This window comes from Solanum stenotomum, chromosome 3 (genome assembly GCF_019186545.1).
Source record: "Solanum stenotomum isolate F172 chromosome 3, ASM1918654v1, whole genome shotgun sequence".
NCBI lineage: Eukaryota > Viridiplantae > Streptophyta > Magnoliopsida > Solanales > Solanaceae > Solanum > Solanum stenotomum.
In genome coordinates this window covers 4,483,279-4,511,032 of record NC_064284.1, presented here as the reverse complement: position 1 = coordinate 4,511,032, position 27,754 = coordinate 4,483,279, and the positions used below count along the sequence as shown (strand labels likewise).

The window sequence follows — 27,754 nt, the reverse complement described above, 5'->3', positions numbered from 1 at the left end:
TGTTGACTTAATTTAATGTCAATGCATCACTTTTGGACGGTAACAACGTTTTGATTTATCATTCTACTTTTTAACAAAATAGACAACCTGTTATAACATGTTAAATTTCAATAATATTCTCAAAAGTATTACAATATCATCAACGTGTTACGCTTATAATTTAAATCTTATTCATTAACCTACATTGAGACTTAGAGAAGCGAAGAGTTGGTATGATTAGAAATTCCATCTAGATGTGATATATGAACATTTGACATTTTCCCCCAAAAGATATACATACAAGTATTTCCTACTAGTACTCCTTTGTCTCAATAGTGCACCGAGTGACAAGTAAAGATGGACGGAGGGAGAAATGATGAACAGTAGCATCTTTCCAACAACAACAACAAAAAAGACATATTACATCTTCTGCACGCTCAAACATGATGTTCTTTTTATTTTATGAATTTCATGCCAGCAATAATAATGTTTCACAAAGACACTCATGAATTTTTCCCACTTCCACCTGCACTCTTCCTTCAGCTGGGGTCTTTGACAGAGGACAACAGACACCCAATAAAATCTAAAATCAACTCAATAAAGCACCATTTCCTCAGAACAAAAAGGATTCACAATGAAACATAAATCAACTCAACTAAAGCACCAGAATTGCATAAATCTGAAGTTGCATCTCAATGCACACATGACCAAACATGTTCATGTTACACGACCCTAGTAGCGTTGTATGAATTCATAAGGCCACCCTCGGAAAAATATATACAGAAGATTCACATATGCAACCAGAAGTTCATAAGATTTACATTTGGTTATCCAAACGAACAAATCAATTAGAATCCCAATACATTAAATCAAGAACCACTAACCAAATGCTAAACACCATGCACCAAAATTTCTATCATTGAACTACTGATCATAACATTTTCAATACATAATAAAAAGTTCACATAGAAAGAAATCAGTCAAGAGAACTAGACACTTCGGAAAGGTATTTCGTGGAAAGGTTTATCACCTTAACAAGTAAATGTATCTGCGAAGAACATGACCACTTGAGGGCTTAAGCAACCAAAGACACTAAACAGAGGGTCAACAACAACAACAAAAAAGTCAAAACAGCACTAAATACAGATATAGCTACAGAAGTTAGCTTTACATATGTCTGAAATGAACCAACCATGGTGAATAACTGAAATCTAAGTAGCATTTTGTGAGATGGGTCCGAGGTAATCACCCTCCAAGCTCACAACTGCCTGGAATTCCTTCTCTGCCTCCACATACCTTGCTCCAACCACAATGAAACGCACCACGGTGTCTTTCTCAATTCTTGACATCTTCTCATTCATAAAGATGGGATTTTCTCCAGGCACATACTTATAATCAGCCATCTTCTGATGAGAGAGGTATACCTTGTCGGTGGGGCCACATCTCAAGAAGACACCGTGCTTCAAGATCTTGTCAACAACCCCTTCCAAAATCTCTCCACGGAATATCTTGAAGGTAATGCAGCTGAATTCTACAGGGAAAAGCACATCACCAGTGTGTTCTCGAACTTTCCCTTCCCCAATCCTCTCCAATGTAGTAAGAGCCATAAAGTAACCAAGATTTTTGGAGGCCTTCTTGGAAGCAAAGTCATCCAGGAGGCGAATAACAATTGCCTTCTGAAGCATTAAACCTTCAACATCAAGGTTCTCAGCAGGGATTATCACGTTCCATGACAATTGAGATTTCAAATACATTTTATATGACCTGTCACAAATCAAAACACAGTTAGCTTTATCAAGGGAAATATGGGGCCTTACAAAGAAACCATGCAGTCACAACAATGCTAGTATGAAAGTTCAAGAAATGCAGTGCACATCTACTGAAATTATCCATCAGGAGAAGATTTCTAATCCCCACAAACATTAAGACGCAAAAGGTAGGGAACCAAAAGAGACAGAATGGTACATCAAATAAGGATTTGCGCGTTGTGTTCTTAACTAGCAGTATCAGTCATCTTTCCCTCAAATAAGTTGCAGAGATTGGCTTGAAACATCACAGGCAAACATAGAAGAGTACACAAGTTCACTCCTGTGAGATAGACTGTATCAGCTCATACGAGAATACAGCAATCAGGCAGTGGCAACGTATTTCTAAAAGTATTTATACCAATTTGAAACTCTTCTAAAGATTAAAATTATAAGTGAATATCAGTAATAGCAGCAACTCCTTATTAGCTAAACTGACTGTCGGAGCAGAATGGTGAAATAGAGTTTCTCACTGACAAGGAAACAAATTTTTAAAAGAATCGAATCACTTTAGAAGCCAACTGCAGGTAAGTGTTTATGCCCAGCATGAGTTGGTAACAACAACACAGGGTCTGGGAAGGGTAGTGTGTACCCAAACCTTACCCTTGCCTTTGGAGGTAGAGAGGTTATTTCCGCTAGACTCTCTGCTCAAGAAAAAAGCATAACACCCAGCACAAATTGGTAACTTAAGAAAAGCGGGGGGTAAAACCTTTTAGAACCAGTCAAATTTTACTTACAAATTACATTGTTAAGTAGATAAAACTTAATTCGTAATGAATAATACACATATCCATCCTTTCCCCTAGGTTTTGGGCAACATGTGAAAATCAACCTACCAAATGCCCCATATTTCAATCAGCTTCCTGTACAAGCATTTTCGGAGAGTCAAACAATACAAAATGCATAGACATTTCACGGAGACAATTACAGTAATATGAGAGTAAATTTAGATAAGAAAAAGGAAACATCGAGTAACCTAAAACAATACGATTAGGAAAACTTTCAATTACTAGGGTAAAATCTGCAGGGTTTCTGAAACAATTTTAGAATGATAACAAAAGATAAATTGGCACTTCACCTAAAGAGTGCGGACAATGAGCAAACAATGGAGAAAAATAGATTTATGTTACAGTAGACTACAACATTGCATGATCGGAAAGTAACAAGTGAAGGAAACAATATGAAAAATTCTGAACATTGAAAAGAATAAAAAAAAAAAACCGGCGATGGTGGCACAGTTGTGGGACTAACCTTTTGTGGAGAAACCGGCGATGGCGATGGCGATGGCGACGGCGACCGAGACCGAGACGGTAAGGGTTATGTTATTTTCAATTGGGTTCAGTTTAGTCCTTTTTTCATTCATAGTCTAATTATTAGACACGTGTTTAGATTCTTTAATATGGCTTTGTACTCTTCATTATCGAATGAGAAATCAAATTTTATCCTTACTTATTATGTTTTCCTAAGTTAATTTTCATGTCTTGTTCCATTTGTAAATTAGTCTTAATTATTAAATCATATATTTATCAACTTATTTTATTTTAATTAATAAAAATTTGATTGTTATCGAGACCAAATTAATCTATGATCAAATCTTACCAAAATATTTTTAAATTATATTTTCTAATTTGATATATGTTATTGTAGACAATATACTTCGTGTCAAACGCGAAAAATAATAATATAGTGGATCTTTGAGCTTGAATTTACTTGACTTGTACTTGAAATTCAAGGGTTTGAAGCTTGATCTTGACGGATGATTGAATTCAAGAATTTTTGAATTTCATGTCAGCTATAATAATGTTTAACAAAGACGCTCATGAATTTTCCCACTTCCACTTGCACTCTTCCTTCTGACATGTCTTGTGTTATTAATGGAAATAATGTAATTCAACAAAAGGTAACAATGACAGAGACTATATCACTTTTGCATCACTCAAATTGATTATACAAACTACTAATTACAAGTTAACTGTTCTCAAGCTCTACCATTTCAAAATTCCAGAAAAACAAACCGGAAGAAGAAAGAATATCTATCTGAATTGTAAACCCAAAAGGAAAAAGGAAAAGGGAAGAATACAATCCGTAAAAGAATAGACATCAAACAAGAACAGATATCATGGAGATGCCTCCGAATCAGTACTCATTTTTCCATTATTAGGTTGGTCAATCTCTTTACGAGATGCTTCCCACAGCTGCTGTTCTATCCCCAGCTTCCTCAGTTCTATCAAACCTCTTTCAACTGTCAAAATGAGCAACGGAATTACTATACAGTCAATATACTTCAATTACACAATCAACAGCCAAATTTAACTCTTGTTGAATTTCACCATTCCAGTCCCTCCTCATTTATAGCATTATGAAAGATTCAAATAGACTAATAATGTTATCTCAAGTCGTCATCATTCTCTCCTCTGTAAGCATCTTTTTTTCTTTACTTGAATACCTCATCATGCCAAGCATCTATAAACTTGAAAAAATGATGAAACTCAATTTGGAATAGGTGCCCTATCAGTGGAAAGGGAGAGAAGAGTTTCAATTCTTTCAGCTGTCCTTCATAAATATGCAAGAGAATAGAGAAACAAAGAAATAGGGTGTGTGTGGTTGGAAGACATATAGAGGATATATTCTCATGGCACCATCGAAAACATGAAGTTTAGGTAACCACTAGTTTTGCTAGTCCAGTGCTAACCAATGCATGTGATGATCAATTATAGCTTTACACAAAAAGCTCTTCCATCAAGGCCTACAAAAGAATGTTCCACCACTGACAATATGAAGTCTAGGTAAAACTACCTTTGTGGGTCCCAATCTAACCAATGTCTGATCTTAATTTTACACAAATATAGCTTTTCCACCAAAGCGACAAAATAATGCCAATTATAGTTTGACACAATATAGCTATTCCAACAAGCCTACAAAGTATGGACTTCACTACCATGACTCCTAACATGCTTTTAGAGGCATCTTAATTGCTGTTCAAGAGAGCAAAGAGCAACTCTGTTACAAGTGAAGGGACAAAATTATTTTTAAATTGTTTCTACATTAGTTATTACAAATTCAACCCTATTGCATGTGTAACTTTACGTAGTAAATATCGTTCAGAATTTTTCCTTCTACTTTCCTTGAAACTGTTTAAATTGAAATTTCCTACCATAACTGTAAACCCTATTTGGTTGTAACTTTTCCTAGTATGGTATATTGATGAAAGTTGCATATTACCAATAAAGAAAAAGAACATGTGATTTTTCAAAGGACTTCAATTTCCATGTTAAACATACTTTCCTAAATTTTAAAATGAAAAGTTCCTTTGGGAAGTGTTGAGAAAAATAAAAATAAAATTATAATAGGAGACAAACCTTGTAGGAAAATGAAGTGCAGTAGAAAGACCAATTTAGCTCCTATCCGACCTCAAGGTAGCATCATAAAATGGGGGTATCCAGAGGGTTAAGCTATAATGGATCAAGAGACTCGGCTATATATTGCAGGAGCTTGGGTTTCATTAGTAGTATAAATTACTAACAAAGTTTTTGTGCTTAAAACTTGATTAAACATAATAAGATTCTAGGTACATGGACCTTTTAGGAAGATACTTTTTCTGTAACAGGAATTTCCATGCAAGGCTCCAATGGAATTGTTTAAGTGGCAACAACGGAATGTGATAGCTACCATTATTTGAGCTTTTATTAGTAGTATGGATTGCATTCCTTTATTCAAGAAAAAAGTTGAGGAAGTTAATTACCATCAACTGCATCATGAGTGGTTGGTGACTGTCCACTACGGCCAATCCAGACCTGAAGCCTCTCTTCTGCAATATCCTCTTCTACACAATGCACTTTGGCTCTCCTCCAAAAGTATGTAAGCCAAGCCTGCAATTTTAATGATGGATCATCACGTGGTGGAACTAGTGCAACCGAAATTGGTCAAGTCGAATACTCCTCAAGTAGTTTCAACATTCAATTAATTCAGATCTTTATAGATCTAAAAAAAATTCCATCCTGTAAAATTGGTCTCACCGGAGCATGTATGTAATTTTTTTCTTTTGAAAGGAGTATGATATGTATATCTTCCCAGCATGCCAATTGATATTAAGGGGCCAATACAACAGAAGAAGAGGAAATGGCTCCAGAACAAAATAACTAAATCACGGAGAAATAAAAGACAACTGACCTCCTTGAAAAGAACATCTTCCGATTCCTCTTGCCCCAACTCTGCAACCAAAAACACACAGCTCTAGATCAAACCCTTGTAAGGAATCCCAAGAAAGAAGGCACACGTTATACCATAACAAATCAACAGCCTCCAGTTTTAACAAGGCATGACCTATATACCAAATAATCTAGAAAAGAACAAATACTGAAGTCCAAAGTGGGGAATTGACACTGATTTTTTAAAGGAATTGCATCTTTTACATCTGCATAGAAATCCCAAAGAGAGTCTATATGTACACACATAGGCTCAAGAAAGGATTATTCCAGCTGCTCTCAAATAAACAGCAGATTTTCTTAAATACCCCCCCCCCCACCCCACACACACACACATCTTCTTCTATTTTCCCTCCCCATGGGCAAATTGAGCCCAGAAAAGGGAGAATGACATTCAAGTTTTAACAAATTCTTAAAATAGGAACCTAAATAAATTGATCTACAAATCCTAGTTAAGGAGGATATTCAAATAACCAACAAACAGAGGTATTCCAAATCACACGTGTTCAAATTTGTATAAAGTGAATTGAGCAAATTCCTTACCATATGCATCCATCAACTTGGGGTCAACAGATGATTTAGGATCTGCCAAGCAATAAAAGCATAAAAGACAAGAGTCAGTGTTATTCTATTTTATTTTATTTTTTGTTGAGATTATTCTATTTTCGAACTAACAAAATATTGATATTATTCGATTTTAAAACTAACAAAGATGGAGTAGGGGCTTGACATAAGAGAACTGCACCAGATGGAACGGCAAGAAGACTAGCGAATTAATCATTATGTTAAAGTACATGTGCCACTGGATGTTTAGCGAGCAGTCAAGTTAATAATAGAATTCACGATTGCAAACAACACAGAGATGGACAACAGGTATTTGCTCTAAACTGATGACTATGCCCTACTGCAATTATGGAAAATCAGATATGGTGTCAAGCAAAAATGCATGAACTCTAGGAGATGGAAATTTTGATGTGTAAAAGCATACAACAGATACACCTGAGATGAGAGGAGTACAAAGTAGAAATTAGTTTCATCCATTGAAGCCAACAGAATTACAAATTCACACAAAATCATAAGTCATACCAGAGGACTGCCGGACTACATTTGAGCGCCGATGCTGTGCCAATGCAAGAATAACAGCATCCTCTACCTAAAAGCAGAAAAAATGTTGTTTATAGAATATACTGCACAGTTTTTTGTTTTTTTTTTTTTAGAAATAATATCCTTCACAACTTTTACGACATATAATAGGAAGAAAACAATTTTTGTTATTTCTTTCTCAAAAAAGAAGAAAACAAACAGAAACCTTGAGGGAAGCTAATTCTCTTAGAGCCATTTCAACTGACAGCATACTCTCAATATTTCCCTCTCCAGATAAGTCACTAATGTCACGGGCACGTTTGCTCCGATCAGAATCATCGCCACCTGCTCAACACAAGAGAGATTGAAATCCAACTTAGATGCAACGAGGGAAACATAAGAAGCAGAAAAAAGGCACATTTGGAGTTAATGCAGGACGGAAAATTGCAAGGAAAGGCTAAGCACCATTCCAGGATTCCTCTCTGGCCTTCTGGCCAGCAGAAATCACAACTTCAAATGGAAGAGGTGCAAAGGATGACCAATGTTCATGCTTCGTCCCTGCTATATCTGCACAGATACCTGAATCCCCAAAAGTTAGCACGCCAACTCATTATTAGCATCCCCCCTTCCACCCCAAACAAAAAATCAAGTAAATATTAAACAAACCACATGACTGAACAGCCTCAAGTAACCCAGGAAGAACACACTTATAAAATAGAGTATTTAACCAAAAAAAATGGTTTCATGAATAAGATTGAACATGAAAGAGAATAGGCTACTGCTTAAGTTCATTACGAGACTACCACATATCATTAAAAAAATTAGTACTCCCGTACATCAATTTTTTGGGTAATCGCCAATCAGTTCTCAGCTTATCACCAACAATACTCCAATCTTATCCCTAGCTTATCTTGCATATTAATTTCATTCAAAACATAAAACTAATAATTGAAAATGGTTCCTAGGATAGTCAGCCGAACTATTTCAACTAGAGGCGGCTTCGTTTCTTTTGTGAAAAATGTTAAAAGAGTCAGGTGGCTTATCTTTGTGATAATAGCAATTGAGTGAGTCAAAGCATTCGTAAGGCAAACTAAGACTTGTGGATCATGAAAGAATAAGATAGTTAAGCATCCAGGTAAGTGGTCAATGGGTTCAAATCCAAGCAGAGGCCAAAGAACAAACCACTAGTTGATTTGAGCTCAGCTATTTACACCTTGGTGGAAGCTTCAAGTAACCAGTAGATTAATCGATGTGGGGACTAGTTGGCCGGAATACCAACATTATAAATAAAATTAGAATTTAGATAGTCAAAAGCTAAATTAACCCCCCCCCCTCCCCCCCAGGTTCAAAATAAAAGGAGCACCAGCTAGCTCCTCTACATTCCTCTTAACTTAAGTACCAGACTTTGTTCACGACATGGTAAGCCGCATATTGCATGTTTTCGAGATATGTTGAGAAAGATTCCTACCTCACCGAGCAAAACAGGAGAATGCACCTGCATATTCCTGGTAATGAAAAAGAAGGAATAAAGTGAATACAGTTTGAGATCCTTCTTTGGATTTGCTTCATTTTGGATTACAACTTCAGTCCTCAGCGTCCATCTCGCTCCATTTAAGTTCAAATTGGTCCAATATTATATAAATTAGAAATTTCTACATTTTTTAAAGGCTCTAAAATCTCTGGCGAGACTAAAAGACTTCTCCAGCGCACACTGGACCAACAGTAATGTGCTAATATAACTAAACTTAATCCCAACTGATTGGTGTTGCCTATATATATATCTTTTAATTCTATTATGCCCTTTTATTCGCTAGGTCTACCTGAATTTCAAGACATACAAGTCATTCAGGGCCACTTTCTTTCATGTGATTTACGTATTATCGGCCCCCCTTTTAACACATTCAATCACAATGGTGTCATACCTAGGGACCAGTACATCTGGAGGCCAATGTAGGACAAATTGGATGCTCCTTGAACCTTCTCAAACTAAAACCTCATCCATTTCTTTGGTCATCTGACTAGGAGGGGCTTCCTCAACTACATAATTGCTACATTTTGGACACTTTCAGTGATCATGGTATTTCTCTACTTGTTAAGCCAAGAAACACGTTTTATCCTGTATAAGCAATTGAAAGATGCTAAAGATTGTAACTTCAGAACAGTAACTATAGTACTATACATATTACACCCACTAAACAAATCCAAAAGAAAGATGCTGATTGAGCAAATTACCATATTGTACAGCTAGGCCCCAGTATCGAGAAAGCCAACATCTCTTTAGAACCACTTCCTCCTAGAATGTCAAAAGGACAACAGATATCAAAGTGAGAGAGACTGGGTAGTGAGTAGCATAATCTGAAGCTAAAGGCAAAGAGTTTATCTCATCAGAATTCAAACAACAACCATCTCTTCATGGGTCAAAATCATTCTCTGTGTCATTGTTCGAAGAGCTTTGGCTTCAGCTTCAGCTTCCTGAAGCTGTTCCATTGCATTTGCAGTGTCATCCTTCAAGTTCTGAACAAAGAAAAATTTGCAAAAAAAAAAAAGTTAAAAGGAAAGATCAGTGACAATAAAAAGCACACAGCACCCAGAGAGTAGCATGAACTAACTTCAATCTCAGTACGAAGTATCGTAATTTCGTCTTCTCTTCCATCCTTAGTTTGCTGTGCAGCTTTAAGAGCAGCCTGCAATAACAATGCAGGAGAAGAACAGTATCATCAAACCAAAAGCAACACAAGCATAAACATTAAGCAAGCAAGGAGGAGTATTATCATAATTCCCAATAGACTTGTCTAGACACATTAAAGTTAAAACATTAAAAAAGTTTGACGAGCAACAGTATTTGATGCATCGTGACACAGTTAAGTAACAATGTCTGTCTTTACTACTTGTATTCACAGTTCTTCAACCTACCTCTCTCTGGCGAAGTGCTTCTTGCTTCCTGTAGTCATTGCATACCATCAGACAATGTTTGTTAAGCAGAAATATGGAAGGGGAGAAAATATTACAGATTGTACCTGGTTAATAATTTAGCTTCAAGTGATAGTCCTTCTCCAAGAGAAGCAACCTGTAAATAAGGAAGAGAAATAGCTTCATACAACTGTTAAATCTAAAAAACTAAGTGAAGACCAACCATGACCTCCACTATAATCCCATTCCATAAAGCCATAAGTAATATATGTCTCATTCAATGAAAACCAGTTAAGATGATTAGTTGACTGAAACCTCTTTTGCACAATAATCAGCTGCACCCCATTTCTTGGTGCTTATTATTAACTTTAACATTTTACAAATGTCCTGGGAACAGATTAAGTTATAGTATGTAAAATTGGGATCACCCTCAAGAAACTACTATCCTCAGTGTAGACAATTACTAGTGGTGACTTACCTGTTTCTCCAACAAACGAACCCTAGCTTCAGATTCTTCACGTTGTTCTTCTGTACGACGTAGCTGTAAATTACATCAGCAATTGTGATCCACAGAGTTACAAAGTCGCAAAACTTCTTTTTTTTTTTTCATTTATTCTTTTCATTTAGAAAGGTAAATCAACTAACCTTATCTAAAATAATGTCATTTTCTTCTTGAAGCATATCAAGCTGCAAAGAATTACAAAACTCTCATTTGAATGTTAACAGAATTGTTATATATCCAATTGTCCAAATTACGTGAGCCTCGAGAGATAATGAACACATGCACCAGAATGGACAAGTCTAGCCTATTTTAGTAGCCATCCAGATACCATCTTCATGTAGATGACATACCTCATCACGAAGCGCAGAAGTCTCATGATCATTTCCAGAATCCTTCAAATCCATTCGTCCTAATTCTGGTGTGAACCTAAAATTAATTTCTAATACAGTTAAAGATCATCATCTTGCCATGATTAAAAAAAAAAAAAACATCACATCAAGATATTATACAGATTAAAGGGACATCAATTATCGTACAATTAAAAATAAGTCATATGGTTATTTGCCACTATCCTCCTGTATGTCACAGGAAGAAGGCTTTCTTATGGAGTCTAACATATGGGATTGAGAGGCAGTTGACTGATAGTTGATTGATTGCTCCTGAAAATCACAAGAGTAGTCCTAAATCCTATGTAGTTTGTCAGGTCTTCAACAAATAAACTATGCTTACTTCCAATCTCTTACAAATTAAGTATCATAAGCAATGACAAGCGAGAAAAAGATGAATAAAATTGCAAAAGTTAGAACAGATGAGAACTAGGTGAAAACTCAACGTCAGGTCACAAATTCACTATTTCAGTTTCAGTCCAACTGTAATCTGTTTCTAGTTCGAGTTTCAAAATAAACAAGGCAGAAGTAGCAATCCATCTGTTCAATGCAAGTATTAAATAAGCACTGGAAAGTTGAAGTTACACAGTATACTAGTTTTGTCAAAAATAAATAAATTGATATAGTTCAGTCAAATATTAATAGATGCTATCAGTGGAAGATAAAGAAAATAGCAATGGTTACCTTTTCTCTCTCAAGCGATTACTAGGAGGTTCTATTGGTGGTATGGTAACTGGAGTTCTCACTGATGACCTACTTGGTTGCAGTATTGCTCCAGTTGTTGTTGCTGCTGCTGATGTACGAACAGACATCGAGGAGGGTCTTCCAGTAGACGATGAACGAACAGAAGGAGTGTGATCCATAAAGTTCCGACCTAACTAAACATGATAGCATCTAATTACCATCAGAAAAGAAACCTTAAGCAAAGTATTTGTATGACAAGTTATAAAGCATTAGTAGTTTATAAAAAGAAGTTACTAATAGAAATGTCTTCTAGAAAGTGGATCCCAAAAGTCCCCAGACTTGATTCTTCTGCAACACAGAAATCTCTTCAGATAGAAGCCAAATTTTCAATTCATTTTCATTTGTTGGATAAGAGAAGCCAATTTTTCATTATCGCCACACCCCATAGCATGTGTCTTCATGGATTTTTCTCCACCCCCACCCCCACACATTCCCACACACACCCCGCGACTTCTGTACAGTCTGGCTGGCAAGATGAGAGGTGAAATAATAGCCTTTGGCTTTTAGATTTTAGAACGAGATATATCAAAAGCAAAATTATTTCATTGAATCTTGAACCAGCGGATGAAAAGTCAAATGAAAAACCACATCAGTGCACTTTCCCTCATAGTCAAGCAATGTTGGCATATGTTTCCAGTCAGAAAATTATTGCCTAAGAAAAGAGTTGACCTGCAAATATTTTTTTACCTCCTCTAATGAACTATTTTTCTTTTTTCATCAAGAATTTGATTGACCAACCGATTCCAATCCAAACATATTCAACTAAACACAGTTTAAGAATCGAGAATCATTCATAATCTCACATCAAATCATGCAACAGTCAATAACTATGCAGAAAATTTAACATACAAAACACAGTTCAATTTAATTTTTTTTTTAAAAAGATAACAAAAATTACCGAGGGGGAAGGAGATCTATTGGGCTTGGTTAGTGAAATAGCCGCCAAACCACTGTTCTTGTTATTGCTATTACTCCGATTGTCGTTAGTGGAGAAAGCAGCTGTAGGAGGCCGAAACCCTAGATCATCATCATCATCTTCTTCATCAGGCCTATGAGAAGAAGCCATAACTTGTGCCAAACGCTGAGCAGCAGCTTTGGCGGCGACATTCTGAGTCCTCTTTATAGTAGACATTCCTGTCACCGTAGGAGGCAATCGAGCACGGGGATGAGCCGGCGATCCCGCCGGCGACGATGAACCTGTACTACTTGATCCTCCACTCCACTGCCGAGCGTACACCGGACTTCCCGTCCTCCTTCGATCCATCTACTCCGTCGAAACTGTAAGTGAATTTTGAGAAGTTTCTAGATTTCCATGGAAATCGTTAGGACCTAGATTTTCTCTCCGATGGAAGATCGGGAGAAAGAGAGAGATTTGACGGATAAAAAGACGGCGTCAAACTTAAGTCGGAAAAAGTATCAATAAATAGAAAATGAAACGCGTATCGCGGGAGAGACTATAGAAACGGAAAAAAATGACCGTTCGAAAAAATAGGTACCTCGGATTTCAGTTACCGTCAAATGGACCTTGAGCTACTATATGTTCTTTTTTATTTTCATCTCGGCGGCGAAGACCCTATGTATTAAGTATTAACGGTAGATGGGGGTGTTTGTATTATTCGAGATTTTCAAATTCACCGTATTTGGTAATATTATATTGAAGTTGTAGCATATTGTGATACAAAGACAAAATATAATGTCTTGTATCAAACTTAAACTCAAACTTGAATATTGTAAGTCTAGAGTTTTACTCTCGAAGACTATACAGAATATCAAATTACTAAAAAAATTTATTCGGTTCGATAATTCATTTTTTGGTATTTTATACCAGTCCTAATTAACGGAGTTTCGAATAGGTGACAATCGAAGAACAAAAAAAATACAAAAATTGTGTAAGTACTATTGGTAAAAGAAAATTTTAAGTGGGACCATCAAATCTATTTTACAAGAAAACGAGAGAATGTTCAACTACCACCTAACCTACTAATCTAATTTGCGTAAGGTTGTATCCTCGATAGTCGATAAGCTCAAGATGTGTTAATATCTTGTTTAATTACCTCCCCCTATCCTTCTTCTATATGCCTTTACCTCTCTAAAAACATAATGTCACTGTCAATCTCTTACACCTCTTCACTGTTATGTTTGCATTTCTTCTTTTCAAATGTCCAACTGATTCCACAGTCGCTTTCCTCATATTGTTCATCACAAAGATCACTCTTATCGTATCTTGAATAATAGTCTTTATTTATTGATAGATAAAAAATAAAATATTACACTATTATTTCATTGCTAAGAACTTAAGACATTTTAGAAAATAAGAAGAAAATATTGGAAATCAAAAAGTCAAAAACAGAATATGTAATAATTTTCTAGTTCTATGAGATTATGTGAGAAAACCAAATCGATGTTTTAATTTTATTGACTTAGGACCAGGCTTTACTAAAAATCCTCTTTTTGATTTTTCATTTTGGTTGAAAATTAAAGGACAATGATTTTCGCGACTTGAAGAGTTTGTTTATGAATTGTTCGTATTTGATGTAAAAAGTGACGTACTAAAATGACATGTCAAAGCTTTTGTAGTTGCTTGTTTCAATTTGGTACATCTTCTAAATTAATGTTTTAATTTAAAAAAATTCTTAAAATTATACTTGTCACATTATTATTATTATTATTATTATTATTGTAAAAATAAGTATAAAATCCGCCTAAATATATTCCCTTTGTCCATATTAGATGGTCATTTTTTAGGAATTTCCACTTTCTATTATGATTAAAAAAATATTAGTAATAGATTAATTAATTTCATTATTTTGCCCTAAGTTCATATTAATTAGCCTCTTGAAAAAAAAAAATCTTAGATCTTCAAATTTTGTAAGGGTAGAATGGGAAAACTAAATTTATTTTATCCTGATTTAGTAAGTAACTAAGTACTCCGCCCGTTCATATTTATATGTCGTACTAAAAATGGATGTTCCTTAATACTTATTATTTCAGAAAATCAATGCATAAATGACATTATTCTTCCTACTTTACCCTTGAGAGTTATTAGAGTCTGTTTGGAAAGTCACCTGGTAATTAGAATTGGTATAATTACTAGGGTGATAATTACTAGCCTAGTAATTACACTGACCAATTTGTTTGCCTCAGTGTAATTACACATATCATGTTTGGATGTCACAGTGTAATTACACATGTTCTGTTTGGATGCACAATTGCAATCATAAAATTATATTAAATTTTAAAAATAAAAATAATTATTTAAAATTTATACTAGACAAATAAGAAACTTATAAATGATATTAAATTAAATATTTAAGATATGTATTATTTTTTGAAAAATATATTAATTAATAAACATATGTTCTTAACTAATATTATGAAAAAAATAATTGATTTATATTTTTTTCAAATTAATATATTTCAATTGAATTGATCATAAAAACTAAAAGTATGAAGTTTCTACAAACATCGTGAAATGCATGTTTGATAAAAAAAGATTAATATATAAATAAAATGACATAAAATATTTGACAAAAAGATAATTTATCAAGTCTAATTAAAAAATGACTTGCAATGTGAATTCAATACTACTAAAACAAATGAAACTGAAAATATAACCTAAGTTATAAATTCAAAACAAAAAATTTAACATAATACTCTTATCGCAAATTTCAACATAGCATACATAAATATGATTTATTATTTTTTTTTAAAAAAAAAAATATAACTTAACAATAAATTCTATTTTAATTGAAAAATTAGAAAACTAATAACATTATGCTAATGAGAAAATAAGCATGACATAAAGAAATATATAATATGAAAAAATTGCATAGAGTCACGTGAAATAAGGTTGAGAATGAGAAGAAAATGAAATATAATAATATAGAATAAAAAATAATATTTTAGATTTTTTTATAATAACAAAAATAAAAAAATAACTTAAAATAATAGAAATAANATTGACTTAGGACCAGGCTTTACTAAAAATCCTCTTTTTGATTTTTCATTTTGGTTGAAAATTAAAGGACAATGATTTTCGCGACTTGAAGAGTTTGTTTATGAATTGTTCGTATTTGATGTAAAAAGTGACGTACTAAAATGACATGTCAAAGCTTTTGTAGTTGCTTGTTTCAATTTGGTACATCTTCTAAATTAATGTTTTAATTTAAAAAAATTCTTAAAATTATACTTGTCACATTATTATTATTATTATTATTATTATTGTAAAAATAAGTATAAAATCCGCCTAAATATATTCCCTTTGTCCATATTAGATGGTCATTTTTTAGGAATTTTCACTTTCTATTATATACGGTGATTAAAAAAATATTAGTAATAGATTAATCAATTTCATTATTTTGCCCTAAGTTCATATTAATTAGCCTCTTGAAAAAAAAATTTAGATCTTCAAATTTTGTAAGGGTAGAATGGAAAAAACTAAATTAATTTTATCCTGATTTAGTAAGTAACTAAGTACTCCATCCATTCATATTTATATGTCGTACTAAAAATGAATGTTCCTTAATACTTGTCATTTCACAAAATCAATGCATAAATGACATTATTCTTCCTACTTTATCCTTGAGAGTTATTAGAGTCTGTTTGGAAAGTCACCTGGTAATTAAAATTGGTATAATTACTAGGGTGGTAATTACCAGCCTAGTAATGACACAGTCTAGTAATTTCACTGACCAGTTTGTTTGCCTCAGTGTAATTACACTGTAATTACACATATCATGTTTGGATGTCACAGTGTAATTACAAATGTTCTGTTTTGAAGCACAATTGCAATCATAAAATTATATCAAATTTTAAAATAAAAATAATTATTTAAAATTTATACTAGACAAATAAGAAACTTATAAATGATATTAAATTAAATATTTAAGATATATATTATTTTTTGAAAATATATTAATTAATAAACATATGTTCTTAACTAATATTATGAAAAAAATAATTGATTTATATTTTTTCAAATTAATATATTTCAATTGAATTGATCATAAAAACTAAAAGTATGAAGTTTCTACGAACATCGTGAAATGTATGTTTGATAAAAAAGATTAATATATAAATAAAATGACATAAAATATTTGACAAAAAGATAATCTATCAAGTCTAATTAAAAAATGACTTGCAATGTGAATTCAATATTACTAAAACAAATGAAACTAAAAATATAACATAAGTTATAAATTCAAAACAAAAAATTTAACATAATACTCTTATCTCAAATTTCAACACAGCATACATAAATATGATTTATTTTTTATTTATTTTTTTTTAAAAAATGTAAGTCTATAACCTTACTTAACAATAAATTCTAATTTAATTGAAAAATTAGAATACTAATAACATTATGCTAATGAGAAAATAAGCACGGCATAAAAGAAATATATAATACAAAAAAATTGCATAGAATCACGTACAGTTAGGTTGAGAATGAGAAGAAAATGAAATATAATAATATAGAATAAAAAATAATATTTTAGATTTTTTTATAATAACAAAAATTAAAAAAAAAAAAACTTGAAATAATAGAAATAAAAAAATTAAAACAAAAAAATAAAAATAGAAATAAAAAAAATAATTAAAAAGTAATCAGTTGGTGCCTGATAATTACATTATGTAATTACCAACAATTCACAGCCTCTCCCTATGAATTTGATAGTGTAATTACCCTCTGTCAATTACACCAATTATCTGCTGACCAAGTAATTATATGTCCAACCAAACAAGACAGACAGTGTAATTACACTAAATCCAACTACCAGGGTGACTTTCCAAACAGGCCCTTAGTCTTGAAAGTATGCATTTGACCAACATAGAAAAGTAATTAATTCATTTCACAGGTCAAATTAATAAATCAAAATAAATTAATTCATGTTCATTTGAAAACTTGACTTTAAGATTACATTAAATAAGGGTGCAATGGTAAACTTATGTAGTTTCTTAAGGGACGTAAAATTTAAAATGGTGATAAATAAATAAAAACGGAAAGAGTAATATGAGACAAATATTTTATAGTAAGATACACATCTCATATAACTATTGTTTATTCAATCGAAATCTCATAAGAGAAGAAAGCATTTAACGTGGGCCGGCGTTATAGCCCACTCCATTTTATTTAGGAAAAATTGCATGAAATGGTAAATTATTAATTCAAATTAAATGTTATAGCCATAGTTTATTTTAATTGTAATTCGCAGCAAACATCCTCTTTTTTTTGTCATCTGATTCGGTATACAATTAGTTATTTTATACATTTCGGTATAAAATGCGTTTGTGTTTGTATAAAGCGAGAGAAAAATGTATATACAAATACAAATACATATATGTTCGTCCTATACACTTATAATTATACAAATACAGATCTTATTATACAAATTACAAGGTATAAATGAATTTATACAAAACTGAACAATTTGTATAAAATTGGATGTTTGTAGCAAATTATACAAATCAAAAGCTCCATAGCAAACATAAAATTTATTATGGAGCGCAATTATGCAAACTACAACTATAATATACAAATATTATTTTTATATTTGCTATATGTGAAAGTTGTTCTTTTATCTATGACACATCGAATCAATGGAGAGAAATGCTGAGTAGCACGGAGTGTGTAGTAAACTAAGATAACTTGTGAAAAGCAATGACTTTGACCATCAATTACTACAAATTTGATAAGGATTATCAATTTGTCACAACTCTTCCCTAATTTCATACGATTAATAATCATGACGATTGCACGCTCATCTCCATTACTGTCACAGTTGGCAATATTACTAAGAAACAAAAAAATTATTGGAGGTTCTTTATTAGCACCATTATCGGAAGGTTTTGAAATATTAAAGTAACACAATTATTCAACTAATAAAATACAATTGCAAATCTACTTAGTAACGTTTGAAATAATAATAACAACAACAAAAAAGTATTAAAGAAAAGTCATCATTAAAAAGATACCCAAAAAAAAAAACAAAATGTTGCAAAAAGAATGCAATCCAAGAATATGAATTACAATGAGTCCATAAAAATTAAGCTAAAATTAAAACTCAAACTCTCATTTTCCCATCCTAATTAAAAATGTCTACTTCTTTTCAACAAGTTTCTCAATCAGGTCAGCTGCATCTTGAACTGTAACAATATTCTCAGAGTTCTCTTCTTCTACTGCAATCCCAAACTCTTCTTCTAGGGCCATCACAATTTCCACCTGTTCGCCCGTTACAAACACTTGTTAGGTTCAATCTTACTGTATATATAAGGTTAGTTTTTTAATATACGTATAGTAACTAGATGTTGAATTGTTTTTCACGAAAATCCTAAATCCGACACAGAAAGTACTCACAGTGTCAAGAGAGTCGGCTCCGAGGTCCTTAGTGAAAGTACTTTCAGGGCTGACCTTAGTTTCTGCTGGTAAAGCCAGTTGTTTCCTCACTATGCTTATTACCTTATCAATTGTCTCTGCCTTTGCCTGCTCATCATGCAAAATGGATCAATCAATAAAAAGAGTGAAAACTAATACTACTTCTGTTTCAATTTATTTGTCTGATATTTGACTTGACATATAGCGTTTAAGAAAGTCTGAAGACTTTTGAATCTAGTGGTTTTGTTGAATGTACTATTTTGATATGTTTGAACCCAGATATAAGTGTAAGTGTGAATTAAAATCAAATGTGGTTGTAGCATAGCAGAGTGAAGCAGCCGCGATATAAAGAATACTTCTAGGCATTTGCAAAGGCCATTACCAACAATAGGATTATGTTAAGACTTATTAACGAGTTTCATACTTTAACTATCCATTATTCTATTTACCTATTGAAACAATCATCTTTTCGCGAGTTTCATACCTCAACTATCAATCTCATTGTATTAAAACATGTTAGCCTACATATGCCTATTGTCAATTGGGAACAAATATTTGCCAACTCAGCATCGAGTTATGTTTTAATAAAAATTAATGGAGTGATAGTTCAGGTAGATAACAGAACAATAGATAGTTAAAGTATGAAACTCATGAAAAAAGTAGTAATAGTTTAGGTATGTTTTCGACTATTATACAAATGTTAACAAAATATATGTGCAACAAAAAAGAAATGGAGAAGAAGAATTTACAGCTGCAACACGAAAGCGGGATGTTCTGAGAGAAGGGAAACCAGCACTACTCCTTCCCCAACCCACTGAAACCAACTTCACAGTCCCTCTGTTTATCTGCACACATTTTGCCCAAAATTAGAAGTTTGAACGAAGTAGTTCAACAGTCAAATCTCTCTATAACAAAGTCATTTATCACGATAGTAGAAATTTTATTCCAATGAAAATTTAGTCGTTACAGTAAAATATTGTTATAGAAATTTGAAATAGTAGTAATGTTGACCTGAGATGTGTTGACCTGATTGGCAGAACAACAAAATCTGAGACATGTAGCTGAAAGACTAGCCATATTATGAAGAATGAGAAATACAGAGAGAAGAAATGGAGTTTGTTTGAAGATTTAAAGATGAGTGCAATATTTGGTCACAGTAATAATATTATACAAAGAAGAATGAGTGGTGAATATTTAGTTTGCAAATCCTATCCAAATTACTGTGTATGTTGCTTTCTTATGTGACATAGCCGGGATGCTTTGCTAGCTAATGTTTTGTCTCCATTCTCAACTTGACCACGTGCAAGTAGTAGTAAATATTCTATCGAACTCAATAATTTTAATCTAAACTGTTATGAGATTAAGAGGGAATGAACAAATCTTATTGCATTGGTTCATTATATTGTTTTTTTGTTTTTGTCTTGAATATGTAAAAAATTTTGATTTAGTATTCAGTAATTTAAGGTTAGACAATGATCTCTTTTGCTCAAACTGATAATCATATATGAAACGTTAGACAATGGTCTAAAATTTCATAAGTTATCAAATGTTTACCGACAATCTCATAATTTGTAGGTAAGATCGAGAAATATATGAGCAAATATTATATTTGAATCTAATATTATTGAGATAATATTTCAGATGGCCACTCAACTTTGAATAGTTCACTTAGAAAGTCACTCAACTTTGAGTTGTTTACTTAGAAAGTCACTCAACTTTGAGTCGTTTACTTAGAAAGTCACTCAACTTTGTTTTTTAACTCAAAAGTCACTTAGCTATTGATGTTTCACTTAGAAAGTCGCCCAACTTTTTATATTTCACTTAGAAAGTCACTTAATCAATTAAAATAATCTTTTCACTAAATTTTGTAAAAATACAAAAAATAATTAAATTATTTAAAAAAATGAATAAGATGCTTGTTTTAATTATTGTTTTTTTTTTACTACCTTTTCATTAAAAAAATAGTAGAAGATCGTTACTGCCCCCTTTTTTTAATTACTTCTTCTCGATTCCGATTTTTCTTTTTGGTAATCTTTTAACAATTTATTTCTAGTTTTACAATTACTAGAACTGAAAAACTTTTTTTTTTTTTTGGGTGGGAGGGGGGTCCATTGTTACTCTACGTTTTTTACGTTTTTTTTAGAAAAATTATAATTAAATAATTGGAGCGGGGATCAATAAAATAATTAAAATAGATATCTTATTATTTCTTTAAAAATAGTTTAAGATAAAATTTAATGAAAAAATTATTTAAATTGATTGAGTGACTTTTTAAGTGAAACATCAATAGTTGAATGACTTTTGAGTTATAAAACAATGTTGAGTGACTTTTTAAGTAAACAACTTAAAGTTGAGTAACTTTCTAAGTAAACAATTCAAAGTTGAGTGACCATTTGAGTTATTAACTCAATATTATCTTGAAAGATAATGTCTTAAGAATGAGATATTACTTTTGAGGAAAAATTGTATGAAATAGCAAACTATTAATTCAAATTAAATGTTATAGCTATAGTTTATTTTAATTGTAATTCGCAGCAAACATCTCCTTTTTTTGCCATCTGATTCGGTATACAATTAGCCATTTTATACATTTCGGTATAAAATGTATAAAATGCATTTGTGTTTGTATAAAGCGAGAAAAAAAATGTATATACAACTACAAATACATATATTTTTGTCATATACACTTATAATTATACAAATACAGATCTTATTATACAAATTACAATGTATAAATGAATTATACAAAACTGAACAATTTGTATAAAATTGGATGTTTATAGCGAATTATACAAATCAAAAGCTCCATAGCAAACATAAAATTTGCTATGGAGCGTAATTATGCAAACTCATACAAATATGATTTTTATGTTTGCTATATGTGAAAGTTGTTCTTTTATGGGCATTGGGCTCTCAAAGCAAATTGGGCCTCGAATACCTACCAACATTTTTCAATTTGGTCATATGCTCAAATGCAACTTCTAATCCCTATTTCATTTGTATTTTTTTTTTTTTATATATAATGTGATCCTAGATTTTTTCCATTATAACTTTTGATGCATATTTTTGTTACTGAATACATATTTAGCCCTTTGATCTTGTTAATTTTTTTTTATTTAAACACCTTAAGCGTAGTCTATCAAATATCTTATATCAATTGAAAACGTGCTAATTCAATAGAAATTAATAAGACATGACGCGTGTATCATACCTCTTTTAAAAGCGTGAAAAAACTATTTCTTAAAAAAATCCATCTCCCTTATCTACTATTTGTTGCTACAACTCCGATACCATATCTATTATCACCATCATATTTCCACCAAGAAGAAAGCCATTGAAAAACCATTACAGAACTCCATCACCATCAATTTCAAGATGCTACAAAAAATTCAAATGTTACTGAAATTTACATCGTGTTCATGCGTTAAATCTTCTGTACATTTGAGAAAATATTTTAACGTATGTCATTTAAAAACATATCAATTAAACACAAACGATTAACAAGATATGACGTGTGTATTATACCCTTTTTAAAAGCATGAAAGACTCAATTTTTTCTCCATTGCCTTCATCTACTGTTTGCGGCCACACTCCATCACCATAGCTATTACCGCCATCATATTTCAACCAAGAAGAAAGTCATTGACCAATCATAAAAACCACCGCACAACTCCAGTATCATCAAATTCAAGACGGTATAAAAGACCTATAAGATACCAAAGCTTACAACGTGTTCACGAGTCAGAGATTCTATGCATTTAAAAAAAACACTATAACTAATTATGTCAGTTAAAAATGTATCAAAATTAAATACAAACGACAAAAAAGACGTGATGTGGTACTACACCTTTTTTACGCGCGCGAAATACCCATTTTTTCTCTCCATCTCCTTCATCTACTATTTGCTGCCACCACTCCATCACCATATCCAACTACCACGAAGAAAGTCATCAACCAATTACAGAAATCATCACACAACTTCATCTTCATCAAATTCAAAACATTATAGAAAAATCTAAAAGCCACTAAAATTTACAATCGTGTTCATGAATCAAAAAGTTCTCTACATTCTTAGAAACATTATAACTTGTGTAGTTTCAACTTCTTCCTCTTTTTTTCTTTTCTTAATTTTGTGTTATTAAATCTTGAAATAATGAACAAATAATTTTGTTAGAAATCTATAGAATATTTCACAAAATTATATAACCAAAAATAATAGTACTAAAAAGGAAATTGGGACCGACCTACCAATAAAATAATCAAGCATCCTGTCCAAGTAAATTTGTCAGCTGTCCAATTCGCTTGTTCACCAAGGCGATATTTTAGCCCTATTTATACATTTCATTACCCCTCTTTTCTTCATCCTTCATCTTCTTCTCCAGAGATAATTCAGTTGCCGACTCCGGAGAATCGCAAACATCAAAACTCTTCTGTTTCTGGATTTTGTGTTCGGGCTGTTGATCTTGTTTTATCGAATCAGGTATTTAACATTTTCTTTTGATATTTAGGGTTTGAAATTGAATTCCTTTTTTTCAATTTTCTGAATTTTTTCCCTTTTTTTGCTGTATAGAAATCTGTCGTTGGATAGGTCAATAAGAAATTCAAGTCAGAATATGAGCTTTCCTGCACAAAACAATAGAAGGAATAACAACAGTAATCGACCTAGAAGCATTAATAATAATCCTGTTGTTCAAAGTGGTGGTGCTCGTCGTGAGTGGGTAGCTAGGGGATCCACTCCAACCAACACTGTTCCATTTTCAGCTGCCCCTGTTACCCCGGTATCAACAACCACTGTTGTGACCCCTGGGTTTGGTGGGAATGGAAGAGACAATGATAATGTGCCAGTTGTGCCGGTTAATCAATTTCAAAATCAAAATCAGACCTATGTGGAACCCAAATTCAATAGGGGGACATATGGGAATCAGAGGGGAAGGGGCAGGGGGAGCTATAATCATCAGGAGAACAGGATGGAGAGGCCGGTCAGGGAGGTCAGTGGGAGGATTAATCAAGAGCGGGTGAAGGATCCTAATTTGCCTCAACTTGTGCAAGAAATAGAGGAGAAGCTGTTGAAGGGAAACATTGAGTGCATGATATGCTACGATATGGTGAGGAGGTCTGCGCCCATGTGGTCATGTTCGAGCTGCTACTCGATTTTCCATCTTCATTGTACCAAGAAATGGGCAAGAGCTCCCACTTCTGTTGACACATCTGCAGATAAGAATCAAGGGTTTAATTGGCGTTGCCCAGGTTGTCAATCAGTCCAGCTCACTTCATCCAGGGACATACGGTATCTTTGCTTTTGTGGGAAGAGGCAAGACCCCCCTTCAGATTTATACTTGACTCCACATTCATGTGGAGAGCCTTGTGGCAAGAAACTTGAGAAGGAGCTTCCAGGGAATGGTCTGAGTGAAGAGGATCTTTGCCCTCATGTTTGTGTCCTACAATGCCATCCTGGTCCTTGTCCACCTTGTAAGGCATTTGCTCCAGCTAGAAGTTGCCCCTGCGGGAAGGAAGTAATTACCACTCGCTGCTCTGATCGGAAGTCCGTTCTTACATGTGGACAGCAGTGTGGTAAGCTTCTTGACTGTGGGCGTCATCGGTGTGAACAAACTTGCCATGTTGGTCCTTGTGGCCATTGTCAAATTGTTGTGGATGCCTATTGCTTTTGTAAGAAGAAAACAGAGTCTGTTCTTTGTGGAGATATGGGTGTGAAAGGAGATATCAAGATGGAGGATGGCGTCTTTTCATGCAATTCAGTTTGTGGAAGGAAGCTTAGTTGTGGAAACCACATCTGCCGTGAGCTCTGCCATCCAGGGCCATGTGGGGACTGTGCTTTGTTGCCTAGCAAGGTCAAGGCATGCTGTTGCGGTAAAACCAGCTTGGAAGAAGAAAGGCACAGTTGTTTGGATCCAATTCCAACCTGTTCCAAGGTCTGCGGAAAGCGCCTCCGTTGTGGGGTACATCGCTGTGAAGCTGTGTGCCATTCTGGTGACTGTGCACCATGTCTTGTTCCTGTGAATCAACGCTGCCGCTGTGGGTCAACTTCTCGAACAGTAGAGTGTTACAGAACGCAGGCAGAAGATGAGCAGTTCACTTGTGATAGACCTTGTGGGCAAAAGAAGAACTGTGGAAGGCATCGATGTAGTGAGCGATGTTGCCCTCTTTCTAATCCAAAAAACTCCATCACGGGTGGTTGGAATCCTCATTTTTGTTCAATGCCGTGTGAGAAGAAGCTTAGATGTGGGCAGCATTCTTGCGAGTCACTTTGTCACAGTGGTCACTGCCCTCCCTGCCTTGAGACAATTTTCACCGATTTGACTTGTGCTTGTGGGAGAACATCAATCCCTCCTCCGCTGCCTTGTGGCACACCTCTTCCTTCCTGTCAGTTACCATGCTCGGTTTCTCAGCCTTGTGGCCACCCACCTACTCACAGCTGCCATTTTGGGGACTGCTTGCCATGTGCTGTTCCTGTAGCAAAAGAGTGCGTTGGTGGACATGTAATTTTGAGAAATATACCTTGCGGATCAAAGGACATCAGGTGTAACAAGCTTTGTGGGAAGACCAGGCAGTGTGGCTTGCACGCATGTGCTAGAACTTGTCATCCTTCACCATGTGATGTTTCTGCCGGACCCAGCAACGGCTCCAGAGACTCTTGTGGGCAGACGTGTGGTGCTCCTAGAAGAGATTGCAGGCACTCATGTACTGCTCTTTGTCACCCCTCTTCTTCATGTCCTGATGTTAGATGTGAGTTTCCTGTTACTATTACTTGTTCTTGTGGCCGGATCACAGCAAATGTTCCTTGTGATGCTGGAGGTCAGATCGTTGACTCTGTTTTCGAAGCTTCTATAATCCACAAGCTGCCTTCATCTCTTCAACCTATTGAATTAAATGGGAAGAAGGTTCCTCTTGGTCAGAGGAAACTTATTTGTGATGATGAGTGTGCAAAGATGGAGAAAAAAAAGGTTCTTTCTGATGCTTTTGGTATAACTCCCCCTAATTTGGAGGCCCTCCATTTTGGTGAGAATGCAGCTGTCTCCGAAGTGCTGGGGGAGCTTCTTAGGCGGGATGCTAAGTGGGTGTTGTCTATAGAGGAAAGGTGCAAGTTTTTGGTTCTTGGCAGGAGCAGAGGGGGGGTGAACGCGCTCAAAGTTCATGTGTTTTGCCCAATGTCGAAAGAAAAGCGGGATGCAATTAGACTGATAGCTGCAAGGTGGAAGCTTTCAGTAAATGCAGCTGGTTGGGAACCCAAGAGATTCATCGCTGTACATGTTACACCCAAATCCAAAGCTCCAACGCGTATACTTGGTCCCAAAGGTTGTACTGTCAATAACATTGCTCAGCCTGCTGTTTTTGATTCTCTGGTGGATATGGATCCAAGGCTTGTTGTGGCTTTGTTTGACTTGCCAAGAGATGCAGACATTAGTGCGTTAGTTCTCAGGTTTGGTGGTGAGTGTGAGCTTGTCTGGTTGAATGACAAGAATGCCTTGGCTGTGTTCAATGATCCTGCCCGAGCAGCAACAGCTATGAGAAGGCTAGACCAGGGTTCGGCCTATTGTGGTGCTGCTGTAGTTCATCAGAGTGGTGTTGCATCAGCAGTGGCATCCGCTACTAATGTTTGGGGAGTCTCTGGAGGAGCGAAGGACGGGGGAGGAGTTGCAGCTCTTAAGGGTAATCCATGGAAGAAGGCTGTAGTCCAGGAGCCTCATTTGAGGGAGAGTCTATGGGATGCCGATGAATGGTCCAAGAATCCGACTGATTTAGCAGCCCCTTCTGCCTGGAGGGCGAATGAAGCTCCACCTACTGCCTCGTCTAATAGGTGGAGTGTCTTAGAGCCTGAAATTACTTCCAGCTTGCCCAGGGTGTCTATTACGATCCAGAAACCTGTTACTGAGACAGAAGTGGGGGGTTCAGTTTTACCCCCCAAACCTCAAGATGTGGGGATTGACGATATGGCAGATGTAGTGGACGATTGGGACAAGGCTTACGATTGAGAGCTCCTGGAAATGCATATTGTTTTCGCTGGCCAATTATTTCTTCCATTTTTCTTTTTAGTGCTCAGACAGGAGTTGGTTTAGTAGCTCCTGTTTTAAAGGGAGAGTGATGTTTCCTTTATGGTTCAAAAACACTACTCCTTTTGCCTTGGTGCCCAATATCCCCAATGAAGGGGAACATATTAGTAGTTGTTGGCGTAATGTACCATTTGGTCAGTGTTCTAAGATGCTGCTTGATACCATTAGTAAAACCCAGACTTATTAATCTTCCCTTCATATGAATTGTGTGTGATGGGATGAGCTTTTTTCTTCACCTGAGATGCTGCTTTGTTCTTTATTAAAACAGAAGGGATGTAAGAAACCTTCGTGTTGGTGTCATGTTATGTGTCCATTTAGATATTTCTAAAGTCTAACTTCTGTGCTCTTATGAAATAATGGAGATAACTGATAGGCAAGGATTTATGTCTCTGTCAATTAAGGGGGGTGTGCATTTGGTGCTTTCCGTTGTCCTAAAATTTTGGTTTGGCTCAAGTTTTCAATGTATTATTCAGATATTCGGTTGTCATATAAGAAAATAATATAATCGAATTGTTATATTTCAAAGACGTAAAAAAGAATAATTATTATAAAGAACGAGATTGATCAATTCTGGACCTTTTAAATTGTTTAGGATTAGATTTGAAACTTTTAGGCCACTTTTGTCCCTTTACTGTATAGAGAATAAACTTTTATATCAATTGGGCTAATAAAGAGATTGTAGTGATACCAACAACAACA

At 34.3% G+C, this 27,754-nt stretch overlaps 4 protein-coding genes across 6 annotated transcripts; 1 reads left to right on the top strand and 3 right to left on the bottom strand.

Moving 5' to 3' along the window:
* Window positions 1–881: 881 nt before the first annotated feature.
* On the bottom strand, window positions 882–3,171 carry LOC125859420 (DNA-directed RNA polymerase V subunit 7-like). Its single transcript, XM_049539167.1, has 2 exons — window positions 3,036–3,171; window positions 882–1,743 (listed from the first exon to the last, which is right to left on the bottom strand). The coding sequence occupies exon 2, from the start codon at window positions 1,731–1,733 to the stop codon at window positions 1,191–1,193; it is 543 nt and encodes a 180-aa protein (XP_049395124.1). The 5' UTR covers window positions 1,734–1,743; window positions 3,036–3,171; the 3' UTR covers window positions 882–1,190.
* A 532-nt stretch (window positions 3,172–3,703) lies between these two features.
* On the bottom strand, window positions 3,704–13,181 carry LOC125859416 (coiled-coil domain-containing protein SCD2-like). 2 transcript variants are annotated; one of them, XM_049539163.1, is made up of 17 exons: window positions 12,513–13,181; window positions 11,555–11,748; window positions 10,835–10,910; window positions 10,628–10,669; window positions 10,461–10,523; window positions 10,090–10,139; window positions 9,986–10,013; window positions 9,682–9,756; window positions 9,476–9,586; window positions 9,305–9,365; window positions 7,538–7,651; window positions 7,299–7,417; window positions 7,076–7,142; window positions 6,533–6,574; window positions 5,955–5,995; window positions 5,527–5,653; window positions 3,704–4,026 (listed from the first exon to the last, which is right to left on the bottom strand). In XM_049539163.1, the coding sequence occupies exons 1-17, from the start codon at window positions 12,876–12,878 to the stop codon at window positions 3,902–3,904; spliced, it is 1,701 nt and encodes a 566-aa protein (XP_049395120.1). In that variant the 5' UTR covers window positions 12,879–13,181; the 3' UTR covers window positions 3,704–3,901. The 2 variants fall into 2 exon arrangements, with proteins under 2 accessions (XP_049395120.1, XP_049395121.1); XM_049539164.1 differs by having other exon boundaries at window positions 11,555–11,744; window positions 12,513–12,740.
* A 5,374-nt stretch (window positions 13,182–18,555) lies between these two features.
* Window positions 18,556–20,189, bottom strand: LOC125859007 (acyl carrier protein 1, chloroplastic-like). Of its 2 annotated transcripts, none has more exons than XM_049538760.1 (4): window positions 19,998–20,189; window positions 19,736–19,831; window positions 18,969–19,094; window positions 18,556–18,833 (listed from the first exon to the last, which is right to left on the bottom strand). In XM_049538760.1, exons 1-4 carry the CDS (start codon window positions 20,061–20,063, stop codon window positions 18,711–18,713), a joined length of 411 nt encoding a protein of 136 aa, XP_049394717.1. In that variant the 5' UTR covers window positions 20,064–20,189; the 3' UTR covers window positions 18,556–18,710. The 2 variants fall into 2 exon arrangements, with proteins under 2 accessions (XP_049394717.1, XP_049394718.1); XM_049538761.1 differs by having other exon boundaries at window positions 20,013–20,098.
* Window positions 20,190–23,307: 3,118 nt separating this feature from the next.
* Window positions 23,308–27,132, top strand: LOC125857744 (NF-X1-type zinc finger protein NFXL1). The gene is made up of 2 exons (XM_049537371.1): window positions 23,308–23,466; window positions 23,557–27,132. Exon 2 carries the CDS (start codon window positions 23,600–23,602, stop codon window positions 26,975–26,977), a length of 3,378 nt encoding a protein of 1,125 aa, XP_049393328.1. The 5' UTR covers window positions 23,308–23,466; window positions 23,557–23,599; the 3' UTR covers window positions 26,978–27,132.
* Window positions 27,133–27,754: the final 622 nt, after the last annotated feature.